The 13,747-nt window shown below is 53.6% G+C and overlaps 1 protein-coding gene across 1 annotated transcript; it reads right to left on the minus strand.

Moving 5' to 3' along the window:
• Positions 1-159: 159 nt before the first annotated feature.
• LOC131269340 (uncharacterized) lies at positions 160-9,232 on the minus strand. Its single transcript, XM_058271692.1, has 10 exons — positions 9,168-9,232; positions 8,916-9,041; positions 8,283-8,795; positions 6,833-7,370; positions 5,020-6,712; positions 4,739-4,947; positions 4,312-4,661; positions 4,051-4,214; positions 1,919-3,956; positions 160-1,834 (listed from the first exon to the last, which is right to left on the minus strand). The coding sequence occupies exons 1-10, from the start codon at positions 9,230-9,232 to the stop codon at positions 160-162; spliced, it is 7,371 nt and encodes a 2,456-aa protein (XP_058127675.1).
• Positions 9,233-13,747: the final 4,515 nt, after the last annotated feature.

Here is a 13,747-nt window from a genome sequence, read left to right on the forward strand (position 1 = left end):
AAATGGCAGCTCCACTCAAGCAGTACTCGGCGAACCGAAATGTGCTCCTATTCATCTACCAAACAATAGGCTGTAATCCTTCCATTCTATTTGTCGTTGCTCCGTTGGATAAACCTGCCTGACAGCGGGGATAACGACTCGTTGAGTAGTAGTACCTGCTCAGTAGTAGGTTGGGAATGGATGGTATGCGGCGGCCGAGGAGCCGTGCTGGTTGATCGGTGGCGAGGCGATGTTCTGCTTCATCGGATGATGGTAGTTGGACGAGCTGACCTGGTGGTGATGGTGGTGATGGTGATGGTGATGGTAGGCTCCGAAACCGCGCGTAGGCGACACGACGTGCCGTGGGGCGGGTGGTGGTGGCGGTGGTGCCGGTTGGCCGGTCGCGTCCGACAGCAGCCGGTTGTTCTGCTCGAAGATGAGATGGGTGGCCGGGTCGCTCACCAGCAGCCGGTGATTGGTGACGGACAGCTGATCACTGGCGAGCAGGCGATGGTGATCGCCCGGCTGTATCTGGGAGGATATGAAGGAGGCGTGGCGCGACGCATGGTGCGAGCCGTTATTCACCGAGTGGTGCGAGCCGGTGTTGGAGCTGAGATCCAGCGACACCATGCGGATCATGTCCGGGTGGTGGTGGGCGCTGTAGGAGATGGCCGGCGTGGGTGGAGACTGCACCAGATAGTTCGAGCTGCGGCTCAGATCCACCGTCACGGATTGGTCGGCGTCCGAGTCCTGGACATGGTCCTGCTGCACAAGATGCTGCAGCTGGCTTTGCTCCAGTTGAAATGATTCTTGCTGCTGCTGTTGTGATTGTTGCTGCTGCTGCTGTTGCTGCTGCTGTTGCTGTGGCTGATGTTGATGGTGATGGTGCTGTTGCTGATGTTGGTGGTGTGGCTGCTGATGATGGTGCTGCTGAGATTGTTGCTGTTGTTGTTGTTGCTGCTGCTGCTGCTGCTGCTGTTGCTGCTGCTGCTGCTGTTGCTGCTGTTGCTGTTGTTGTTGTTGCTGCTGCTGTTGTTGCTGCTGCTGCTGAGGCTGTTGCTGCTGGTCGCGCTCGCTCAGTATGTCGTAGATATGGTGATGGTAGCGGTTAAAGTGTACATTGCTACCGGGCTGCACGGACAGCTGGAAGTTCGAATGGTGGTAGGCCGCAACCGAGGTGCGGGACGACATATCCAACCCCTGGAAGTCGGACGAGTCGCCGATGCTGTTGCGCTGCTGAAAGTCCACCATGTCGACGGTGCTGTCGTTGCCGTACTTGATGCGCATGTCGGCGGTACCGGGCAGGCTAGAGCCCACGATTGCCGTGCGTCCATTGTTGTCGCCGTACTTCGGATGCTGGATGAACTCTGGTGCGCCACTGCCACTGCTAGCGGCGCTGCTACTGGAAGCAGCCAGCTTCAGCTTCTCTTCCGCCTGCGCCGCACCAACGGACAGATTTTCCGCAATGACGATGCTGTTGTCCTCGTCGCTCGACAGGTGGTGCTGCATGTGGTGCTGCGCTCCCTTCAGGTTCGAGTCGAACGTGTCGAGCGTGAGCGAGCTGATGGTTTTGTTGGCGTCTTGCCGGCGCGTTCCACCGTAGTTGTTGTCGGTCGTACCAAAGTCGTACCGGGGTAGTGAGGGAGTCGAGGCGGGCGAGATCAGATCGTGCTCGGCGTATATCTGACGTGAGCTAGAGCGCACTGGCGAGCCGGAGGCGAGATGCTGCTGTCTACCGGAGGCAACGACCGCGGCAGCTGCACTAGCGGAGTAGCTGAAATCGCCAGATTGCTCCGGTGATAGTGCACTGCGTACTGAGTCGACACTCGAGGACAGGTGCTTCTGCTGATTTCCCGCCTGAAGCTGTTGCTGTTGTTGCTGTTGTTGCTGCTGCTGCTGCTGATGTTGCTGCTGCTGCTGCTGTTGTTGCTGCTGCTGTTGCTGTTGCTGGCTGATGTGTGGTGTCTCATAGCTGAGCATCTCGTTCTCCTCGTAAATGGCTATCTTCTCGCGCGACTTGGGTCGACCAACTGGCGCGGTGTTGGAGGTACCAGTGCCAGTGCCCGCTCCACGTATCGAAATGATTTCCGCATCGGCGGGCGACTGAGCCGAGTACTGTGCCGAAATGGAGTTGATCTGCATTGAGAAGTGGTGCGACTTTAGCAGCTTCATCTCTTCCACCGACTCGTCGATGTTGCCCGCACTGAATGCCGAGTTTGCCGACAGGTTGTTGTCTGTGTCGGCGCCACTACCGGGGTCAATGTGGCTGAGGTGCAAACCCTGGCCCTGGTTGTTTGTGCTAATCTCCGCCTCGGTTATGATGTTGCTGACCGAGTTCAGTGCTGCCTCGACCAGCATGCTCGCCGACGTCGGTATCGTGTTGATAGAGTTGCGCCCGACCGCCGCATTCGATCCGTTGTAAAACGAACCTAGCAACGTCTGATGGTTGAAATGTCCCTGAAATGCGTGACTCTGGAACGAAGGCAGATCCGGCAGGTTAAGCCCCGTGAAGTTGGATGTATACTGTTGGATCTGACTGTGTGTGTTTTGTTGTTGCTGTTGTTGCTGTTGCTGCTGTTGCTGTTGTTGCTGCTGGTTTTGGTTGTTCGAGTCTACCACATCCAGAATGGTCGAGTTATCGTCGTCTTCTTCCTCATCGTCGGCCACATTCGGTGGTGGCGTGTTCACGTTACCATTCATGATCAGCTTGGTGAGAAAATCTCGACTCGTAACGGTGCTGAGCATCACGCCCGCCTGTTCTCCCTGCTGCCCGTCACTGGGGAGCTGGTCTGAATCGCTGATCCACTTCTTGCTACCCTTGCTTATCACCAGGCCAGTGTTGGCCCCACCGTTGATGTACTCCTTGTACTTCAGACTGTTCGCCAATGACGCCATATCGACAAAGCCGTCGTCCACCTCGCCAACACCCTTCAGTCCTTCGTCGTTGCTGTGCGCTTTGTACTGTAGGGATCCGGCAGATGCGTTGACATCTAGTTGGTTTGATATGTTTAGCTGCCGGTGAAGCTGCCCGACGTTCAGACTGCCTGAGTTCGCCTTCGTCTGTTCATCCGCGAGTGGCGCAACAAGGTGTTGCATATCGTCCAGCCGGCCGTCGCCTCGGCCCTCCTCTATATGGCCCTGCTGGTCCATGATGCTCTTCCGTATGTCTTCCACACTGCCACCGTTGCTGCTCACCGTGGACCCGATTCCCGCCACCTTCGCCATGTCTTTCAGGTTGTTATTCAGTATGGAGGTGATCTTAGTGGACAGGAGTGATAGGTTGCTTTCGTTCCGGCAGAGATCGTTGAACGATTCCAGTATATTCTTTGTCTTCAGCAGATTGTTGGAGAACGGCGATGGTAGACGGGCCAGCTGTGGCTGATTCTGATGGTGCAGGTGGTGATGGTGGTGGTGGTGCAGCGACTGCTCGTCGTGCTCACCCTTGTGCATCGCTGCCTGTGCATTCTCCAATGGTGAGTGCTCATGGTTGGAGTGGAGATCATGTTGATGGTTCGGATGCTGTTCACCGATACCCGGTTCGGTATCCGTGTCAAGATGTCCGTCCGGTTGGTGGGCTGCCAGATGCTGTCGCAACAACTTCTGCTGCTGCAACTCGACATCCTTCGACAACCCGTCCGGATCATGCAGCACCTGGCCCAGCTGGTGCTGCTGTGCGGTTGATTGGTGCGTCATCGAAAGACGTTGTTGAGATGGCGGGGTGTTTGGATAGTCCAGCTGGGGTGATTGTAGGTGCTGCGGGGTCTTTTTCGGTTGCTCAGTGGGCTCTTGAGTGACGCTCTGTGACTGGTCCGGAGTATGCTGTGGCAACTCCAATTGTGCCTGAAACTGTGCCTGATGGAGCTCGTCGAAGTGGTTCAGGTGATGGCGGGAACGCTTCTTCCTTTCGACCTTTTCACTACCGTACGCCCCGTCCTCTGATGCGGACGATTTGTGCCGCTGGCGACGCTGCACTTCGTCTGGGAAAAAGAGTTTCAGAATAAACAATGTAGGTTTCAGTTGAAATAAGTAGTACAACGATTGATGCGCCACGTTCTGTCAGTGCCTACATACCGATCATGCCATCGTTCAAACCGCCAGAGTAGGCATCGAAAGTATAGGCCACACTTCGTTCGATCTTTGGCATCTGTTCCTGGGTATAGCCGTGGACCTTCTTGTAGTGAAACTGCAGACACTGTTTGGTGGTAAAAGCAGCCGTGCATTCATTTTCAGCGCACCTGAAAAGAGTTTATCGGGAAACAATAGGTAACGATTACACCAACTGTCAGATAGGGACAGTACTAAGTGAGGCTAAAGTATGTGAACGGTATTTACTTAAAGGGTCGCACGCCCGAATGGGTGAGCATGTGAATTTTAAGATTAGACCGATTCTGAAACAGCTTCTGGCACCGTGGGCAGCTGACCACGGCTGAGTTGCGACTGTGCACCTCCTTCGAGTGCCGCTGCAGTGCTGCCCGAGACCCGAGCAGCTTTGAGCACAGCTTGCACTGGAAGTCCCGCAGCACGTCCGCCATGTCGCTGTGCATGCGCTTGATGTGCACCTTCAGCTTCTGCGGCTGGCAGAACTTCCGGCCGCAAAAGTCGCAGAGGGGGCGCGTCCGCTGCGGGTTGGCACTGCAGCCGTACGTTCGATGCATTTCCAGGTAGTTTAGCCGCAGGAAGAACTGCAATCATGACGGAGATATAGGAGAGTTAGCGGTTGCGGATTCACAGAGTGCGGATTGATCCTTCAGCGTCATACCTTCTGACAAAATTGACACTGGTATGCACCCTTGCCATCGTGCAGTTTCTCAGCATGTTTCATGATGTTCTCCTTGCCCAGCACTGCCACGCCGCACACCTTGCAGTGGTACTTACGAATCGTCAGGCTGAACCCGGGATCATGAAACACGGAACAGTGCGTCCGGTAGTAGATCGGGTGATCAAACTTCAAATTACAACCACCACAATCTGCAAGGCAATGAAAGGGTTAAGGTGTTTGACATCAGCTATGGTTGTACATCACTTGTATCTGCTACTCACTGGTCTTTTCCATCTTCTTTTTGCCCCAAGCCGAGTTACTGTCGTCGCTCCAGTACAACAGCTCCGTACCGGGCTCCAGGTCTCTGCTGGTGGTAAAGAAGATGCTCCCATCGTACACCTGCAGGACGCAGTTCTTCTGGTCGCGAGTCCGCGCCGGCCGGATGTAGCGCAACCAGTTGGAGAGGTTCTTGTTCTCCGTGCTGGTGTAGGTCGACTTGGAGCCATCGAACGTCTCGAAGATGAAGCGCATGGTGCTGTCGTCCTGTATTTCCGTCTCGCGCACCACCTGCCCCGTCAGCGGGCCAATTTTCGTATACTTGGATATGAAGGTGGTGGTATAGATGCTAAGACCGTGCCCGGCAGTGGTTCGGCTTTTGGGGAGCGTGTCAGAATCCGCCCCGGTCGCCACCGTCGCCCCCGCCGCCAGCCCACCCAGCCCGGATGTCGACGACGATAATGGAGGTGCGAGAGATGGTTTGGAGTCGAGCAGGGTGTCGCTCTGTTCGTGATGCTGCTCCTGCAGCAGTAGCATGCTGTCATGCTGTTGCGGCTGCTGGAGCAGCTGCTGCTGCTCGGTGTGCGTTGTACTGCTGATGGCACCGTTGGAGATCGACTGGGGACAGGGGCGCAGCTCGAACTCGGGCGGTATGGACAGCTCCGAGAACGAGGGTGACAGCTCGATCTTCGCATTGCACCGACTACCGTCACCTCCGCCCTCCTCGTCGTCGTCGTCTTCGTCATCCCCGTCGTCGTCGTCGTCATCGTCGTAGTTCTCGTCCATCTCGTCGTCCATATCGTCCGGGTTGCCGGTCGGCTTGAGGAACAGCTTGTGCTTCTTGATCAACTCCTCATTCTGTTCCAACCACTGGTTAAGCTCGATTTTGTTATTGATCGTAAGTAGCGGCGCGTTCAGCGGGCACAGATCGAGACCGTGCTTGACGTTGCACCCGGTACACACCTTGTTCTTCGCTACGCCCGCTCCCTTCGCCCGCCGCTGGACCGGCGCTTGGTGTGTCGATGGATGGTGAAGCGACAGCTGCGTACCTCCGTCCGGTCCGCCAAAGCCCGCCTTCTCCGGCGGTTCACCTGAAGCTCCCCGCCCGACGGGCCGGTACTCCTGCTCCTCGTACTCGATGTGTAGGTCGACCGAGCGGCCTCCATCACCCGCTGCGTGAGCTCGCTTACCTCGTTTTCGCACCCCGGCGGGATAGGGACCTGCGTCACCGGCCGCTCCTCGAGCTGCCACATGTCCCTTCTTGGCCGCGCCGAGTGGAACCGGTGGCTTCTCGTCCGGTGGCGCCCCGCCAACCTCCAGGTCGCCCTGCTCGAAGAAGTTTGACGTGGTTGGCAGCTCCTCCGAGTTGAGCGACCGTCGCTCGAGCTTCTGCTTCTCCTCCAGCTCGGTCTTGATCTTCTCCGCGATGCGGTAGTCGAGCACCTCCGTCTCCGTGTTGAGCGAGTCCTCCGACACCGAGCCCATGGTGCTGCTGATCGAGTCCTGCTGCACCTCGTTGCTCTGCTGCGGTGGCTGCGTTTGGGGCAGCCCTGCTGTCGGCCCCGGTGTCGGTACCTTGCGCAGCGTCTTCTTGACGATGTCCTCCATCAGGTAGGACGCGTGGCTGCCAACGCTCAACTCGGTGTCCGCTGCCGCCGCCGCCGCCGCCGCCGCCGCTCCGGGCAGCAGCTCAGTGCACTTCGGTTTTCGGTCCTCGTCCTCCACCCCCTCCTCGTCCTCCTCCTCCTCTTCCTCGTCATCGTCCTCCTCGTCCTCCACGTCGTCGTCTTCCTCGTGCTTCGCGAGCTTCCTCGGTACCAGCGGGACTACCACCACCCCGGCCTTTTTCCCGACCCCGTCCGCTACGCCCTCCTCGTCCTCCTCGTCCTCCTCCTCCTCGTCGTCCTCCTCCACATCCTCCTCCTCGCCTTCCTCCTCATCCTCGCCCCCGTCATCGTCCGCCATCGTCTCCCCACCGTACTCGTCGCCAGCGCCACCACCCGTTCCCCGCCGCCCCAGCCCTCGCTCCCGATAGGCTAGCGGCGTTGCGCCGGCACCGCCATCGTCCACCTTATGGATAATATTTACATTTTTATTAAATTGTACTCTTTTGGTTTTCTTCTCGGCGGCCGCCGGCTTGGAGCTTCGCTTCGACGAGTGAAGCGACTGCTGCCGCTGGTGCAGCAGTGGCTTCAACACCTGCTGCTCGTGCTGCTGGTCGTGGTCGAGCGGTTGATGGGGTGTTGGTGCTGCCTGCTGCTGCTGCTGCTGCTTTGTTCTGCCACCGGCTTTCGATCGCACGCCTTTGCCGCCGGTCGCCGAAGTCTTTGGTTGTGCCATTGTGTCGTCATGAAAGCTGTAACGAAAGAGAATTACTGATACTTGTTGCCTACTCTAATTGTGCTTCCTCTTCCCGAATGTTATTCTCACTTTTTCCACAAAGGGTAAACACATACTTCTGATCAGAACTTCCTGATAAGGTGTAGAAGAGCAAACGTCACCACATCCACTGCTATTAATAAAACCACCTCATTAAACCTTGGGGAGGACTTCTTGAACCTTCAGAGTCCTTAAAAGTCATCAATCCAAAATCTGTCATCTTCTTCTTCTTCTTGTTATAGTCAATCGGACCTGCGTACCTCTGATGGGAAGCTAACATACACGCTGCTAAGGTGGAATCCAACTCTTGTGGGGAGAGTTTCTAACCGGCATTACCGCTCGGCTATCCGGGAACCTGCTGTTCCTCCCTGAAACCACACACTATATCACGAGCTTGCTTGCGTACTCTTCAGCCACACGTAAGTGATTGATATCCGAGATGCGGAGATGGAAACTTCAAGGGCCATTAGTCCCTAATCAATCCTTATTCAGTCAATCCAGATCCTGCCTTACGCTGTGAATTTTGATATTATTGAAAGGAGACTAAGGCTAAGATACTTAGAACTTAGATACCCTAGGTAGACTATGTTATCTAAGTAGGTAGTACTTAGTCTTAGCCTCATGCGGATTTCTGAGCTTCTTCCGAGTATACCGACGTGCTCCATGAACTCGTCAGCCAAACGTCCAACCTATAATGTCCTTTTAGGCGGTTCCGAACTCTAAACCGATAGGCAACCCAAAATACTCAACTGGACTAGCTTAGTGAGTGACCGTGAGCGATGTCGGATTGGATCTTCGCTATATAAAAACCGCCTACCGGTTGTAACATCAAGTGGGGATGCTACAAAATGCTTCGGAAAAGAAAGGCGAGCCTGCCGCTACTACCTACCCATTCAGTAACTCCTTCTTCCAGCAGTTGCTCTCAGCCAGCTTCAGCAAAAAGGACACGAACTCTACATCGTTCTTGAACAGCAGCACGTTGCGCAGCGTGTCCCACTTTTCCGCGTTCTTCGTGCCGATGTAGATGTTCTTGCTGAACTGCTGGTGGCGGTACTTCTTGGCTCGGGACGACTCGCCCGCCTTCTCCGATGGCCGCTGGCTCCCCCGGCCGCTGCTACCACCACCTCCTCCACCGCCGAGGGTGCTCGTAGCGGCGGTCGTGCTGCTGGTTGTGCTGATCGTGGTCGAGGCGTTGGAAGTTGATTGGAAGAATGCACCGGAACCGGACGCAACCTGCTGACCGCCCGCCGACGCCACCGCCGATGCTGGTGGCTGGGGTGCCACGCTTGCATAGCCACCGCCACCGCCACCCTCGTTCGACCCGTCCTTGGCGTCGCCGTACGCCGACGAGAAGAAGGACGCGGACGACGAGTTGGAGTTACCGCCGCCGCCGCCGCCGCCACCACCACCACCGCCCCCGGGCACGATGTGCTGGTGTTGATGCTGGTGGGAATGTGGATGCGAGTGGGAATGGTGGGGCTGATGGTGATGCTGCTGTTGCTGTTGCTGCTGCTGGTGCTGTTGGTGATGGCCACCGAGCGCATCGAACGGGCCGTCCGACTTCTCACCGGTCGTGTTGGTGTCGTTGGTGAAGTGCACACTCTGCTTGCTGTTGCTGCTGCTGTTGCTGCAGTTGCTGCTACTACTGCTGCTGCTGCTACTGCTGCTGCTGCTGCTGTTGCTGCTGCTGCTGCTGTGGTGGTGGTGGTGGTCGCGGTGATGGTGCTGGTGGTGGTGCTGCTGCTGCTGGTGGCTGGTGTCGACGTTGGTGGACGTCCCGCTGCGCTTGATCAGGTTTGCAATAGGTGAGTCGATGTCACTATCCAGAATTTTTGGCATTTTACACCGCGTTTTGTTCTACCCCGGTTTGTCGTTGTTGTTGTTGTTGTTGTTGTGGTTGTTGTTGTTGATGGTGATGGGTGGTGAGGCCGGTGCAGTCGTGCACATTGAATCCTTGCCGGGCCGGAAGCGTGTTCACCAAACAGAGGAACAATGTAACATAACGTAAAACAAAAAACACCGCACGATTTCCCTTATGTAATGTCAATATTACTGTGCACGAGCGCGACTGCTTGAGGCGTTTCTAGTAGCTTCTCGCTTTCCATCGTCCACCGTGTGTTCGGGGATCGTCGGGGATGAGGCTGGGATGAAGCGAATCACCTCCCACCCTTCCGCTCCTACACGTACCCTGAACACTATGCACTATGTGTTGCCGTGGTTGATGTTGTCGTTGTTGTTGTTGTTGAACCAGCGGAACGTTCCCGATTCCGATTCAGAGAAAGTTCGTCCCGTTAGCTTAGCTGTCCTTTTTTGTTTTTTTTTTGCTGGCAAACTTTTTGCTCAACTTATCTCCACTCGGTTTCGCTATCTCTGTTACTCCACCTCTAGGTGCCGCACACTACCACTTCCGTCCGAGTGAAACGCAATTGCCTGACGTGGGACGTTTCCGCCGGACCAGGGCCCATTTCCCGGAAGCGTGGGCCTGGGGGGAGGGGATGGGGGGAAAGGGAACTTTAAGAGACACCGCACACCGGAACACTGAGGCTACAACGTTCCCGGAACTGCGTCACGGAGCGGAGTCGCTCGAACACGGCCCGAAAGGGTGGATACCGAAGCAGCAGATGTGCATCAGGGATCCAGTATCCTTCCCCTACGGAGAGGACGTGAATGTTCCGGACCGATGGAAGAACAGTCCTCCGATTCTGTTCCCGATGCTGATGCTGCTGCTGCTGCTGCTGATGGTGGTGTTGGTGGTGTTGGTGGTGGATAATAACGCTGCTGATGCTGGGGGCCCGATGTTGGTACTGCTTCGCGCACTGTTGCCAGCACTGCTCCTGTGCTTCAGAGGCCCAGGCCAGGCGACCGACCGTACTCCCAGCCCAGTATCCGTATCTTTTCCCGTTTTCGCAAACGCTTTCGCAAACAAAAAAATATACGGGACACACCAGGACCCAAAACTCGACTGGAGCGCAATCCACGCACTTATCCTGCGACGTTTTTCACCGTCCGCGACGACTGCTGCCGCTTTTTCCGCACGGGGGCTGCCCGTTTTTCCCGACCACTTTAAGTTTGCTGGAAAAAAGGCGAACACCGCCGTCCGCGAAGATGAGATATCTATGCATTCATCTTTAATTTTTCTCACACATTTTGCGCTCTGCCAGCCCGCTCGCTCGCTCGCTCGCTCGCTCGCTCTGGCTGCCGGCCCGCTTTTCCGACCGCTCCCCTTGTTGGTGGGATGCCGCTGCGTCGTGGCGCCACCCGCTCACCGGATTTTCCCTTTTTCGCACCCCCGGGGCCTTGTTGGCGCAAGAGCACACGGGACGGGCAGCAACCAGGACTTCCGCGGGAACGGCATATGCTCTCGCCGTGCGTTCTCTCCCGCTTTTCCACCGTCTCGCTCTGGCGCGCACATTCGCGCTCTCACTCTCGCGCCCTAAAGACTCCGCAAACTCGCTCACATAAACAGCGCGACGGACGAAAAAGAGAGAGAGAGAGAGCAAGAGAAAGAGAGTGTGTACTTTCCCATTTGTTATCCTTGCGAGGACGCAAAATTTTCCTCACTCCGGTACGTGAGCAACTTCCTGCTATCGTACGCCCACACCAACACTCGCGCACCGACGCGCACACCCACTCAAACAGGCGAAACGGACGCGCGCGTGTGGAAAATCGTGGAAAACCGTCCACAAAAGGGGGGGGTGGGCGGTGGGCGTACCGACGCACTTGTATGCGTTTGTTTGCTTGCGTAATTGCCATGACATCCTTTTCATATATGGACATGCACAACCACACTCGTGCAAACGGGCACACTATAGTGTCCAACACACACACACACGAACATCCTTCGTCCTGCACGAACAGTCTCGTAGTGTAGACGAGAAAAAAAAAACGACACACCTTTATTCGTGTGTAGCATCCCTGATGGTGCCCTTGAGAAAAAAGGGAAAAATCTTACCCTATTCAACAAACGATGTTCCGAAAACTTAAACTCCACCCCCTCCTGTTCCACCCCCGAGAAGGGAAATCCATATACCATCGGTTTTCACACTTTCCTTTCGAATTGTTTTAATATCCAAAATAAAAAAAATAGATGGAAATACAAAAGTACGTACACAATGTAAGCAGGCATTTATTTATATCTGTATATTTATTTCAGCTTTTGCTCATATACATTACTTTTTGGTTGGTAATAAATACGCATTGTTGTTATAGCTACCAAGGTCGTATTTATACGTTATACAAGATGACATTACGTTAGTACATTGTTTAATTGATTTGATTAGCGATTTTTTTGCCGAGTGGTTCGATTTTGTCTTTTCCTTTGCTGCCATTTCCATTTTGTTGTTTTTGTTTCTTATTTTTTTTCACTCTCTGTTTTTTTTTTGTTATGTTCTTGAATCATCGGCCTTTGTTAATTTTGTTTTTTTGCGCGCGTGGATCTGGGTTTATTTTACATTTATCTAATATTTACTCGATAACGTTGGTTGTTTTCCTCTTGTATTTCGTCTGCTTCCCAAATTTTTTGTTTTTTTTTTGTTTGGGGCTGCACCGTGCTTACACCGCTCCACTATTTTTACAAAATGCCAAAATTTTTGTTTTCAATATATATATATATGTGTATGTGTGTGTGTGCATGTGTGTGCTGTTTTTCTTCTTTCTTTTGTTTTTGTTTAGCTTTCTTAAAGACATGCAGATGGATGCTCAAACTATCAGTAATAAGTGAGCCGGTACGGGATTTCCGTGATGTCGTTTTCATTTACATTTGTTGTTGTTGTTGTTGTTTTTTTTATGTTTCACTTTGGAGTGCGTACCAATGAATGGCCTTTTCACCCGCCAGTGGGCTCGTTTTCCCTTGCAAACACTACGGCGTGAGTGTTTCGTGCTCCGGAAAACTTTAGTTCAAAAAAGCGGACTAACAAACATTTCGTTAAAAAAAAAGGAGTGTGTCTGTGCGTGTGTGTGTTTGTGGGGGTGGGTGGGTGTATGTGTGTGGCATCGTTAATTTGCCAACTGAACTATATTATGTCGACCGACTAATGACCGAAAGCAATACTGTTCGAGGCAGTTGAAAGCATAGCGTGTAAGACTCATAGGCAATGTTGAAAAAAAAACACACAACCCGGGATTGATTGGTAGCACGTGGCAATGATGGCGGGCGCACACTTCCGCCCGCTCTAAACCCCAAAAACGACGGGCGGCTCCTAAGGCTCTACCTGCCTAAGCCAAGACCGAACTCGGTCGGTACGGTGCGTGCCTTATACGATGTCGTGCATGATCATGATGCTGTTTTAAAAGCAGTATGAATGCAAAGTCGTTCTACAGCAGTCACGCTCGGTCTGTTTTCTTAAGGACGGTTTTCTTTACTTCTGCTAGTGGCTGACTCCTACTACCCTCTGCGTTTGTTGTGTCTGTGCGGCCGTATGTACGCCTGTGGCGTATAAGGAGGTTTGTAGATCCGCAAATCGTACAGATTACCTGGCGGAATTCGACGGTGCCGTTGACTTGCCCGTAAAACCCGGATCAAGCCTTACTTATATCCCCCACTCCTCTCCTCGTCCGACTCCGCAACACTTCGTTCGTGCCTATGCTAAATAGAGGTAATAGCAGAAAAACTCGTGTTGCATGTTAGCAAGAAAAGCATAACTCCTGCCTTGAGCACGGGTTAGTGACGGGGTTCACCGTTCACCTCTAGTCGGTAATATTTTCTGTTTGTGCACTCCAAGCCTCTTACGGTTGTAAATTTACTTATGCGTTTACAGTTTTACACAAATCCTAACGTCTCCCAGAGCCCAAGTATCGTCTCCGTCTCTTACCTACTCCCGAACTTCGCTATTCCCGAATATCGTAACCGAATGGATAAGAAATCAAACGGGAATCATCAATCAACCGATTGCCTCCTCGGAAAACTATACTCTGTATCAGTTTTATCTTCTCCGTGTTTAGCACACTCAATGTCAGTAACGAGAGTCCGCTCGCCTTAGTTTCGGAGTGCATTTGTTTGCTGTTGTGTTGCTGTCTGTATGCTTGCATGTGCGCATATGTTGATGCATGTTTTGCATGTAGGTGTAACTGTACGTGTCCAGTGTGTGTGTGTGTGTCCGTCCGGATACCACGGGTTTTGCGATCCTTTCCATTCACCCTCCCCTTCAAATTGTTTTGTTTTCATTTTCCCTTCGCGGTTCTAGCTTAATTTTGCTTATTAAATGATTTCAAAAAATATATGTATTTTCTTCAGTTTAGGTTTTCTCTTTCACTACTTTCAGCTTGCGTTTTTTCCTCCCCTTCCGTTAAGGTAATTACAGTAAATGGTATCTTTGGTTGTCGTTACCGTCACATGTTTTTCGTTCCTCTTCTCAT

This window comes from Anopheles coustani, chromosome X, assembly GCF_943734705.1.
Source record: "Anopheles coustani chromosome X, idAnoCousDA_361_x.2, whole genome shotgun sequence".
NCBI classification, from domain to species: Eukaryota; Metazoa; Arthropoda; class Insecta; order Diptera; family Culicidae; genus Anopheles; species Anopheles coustani.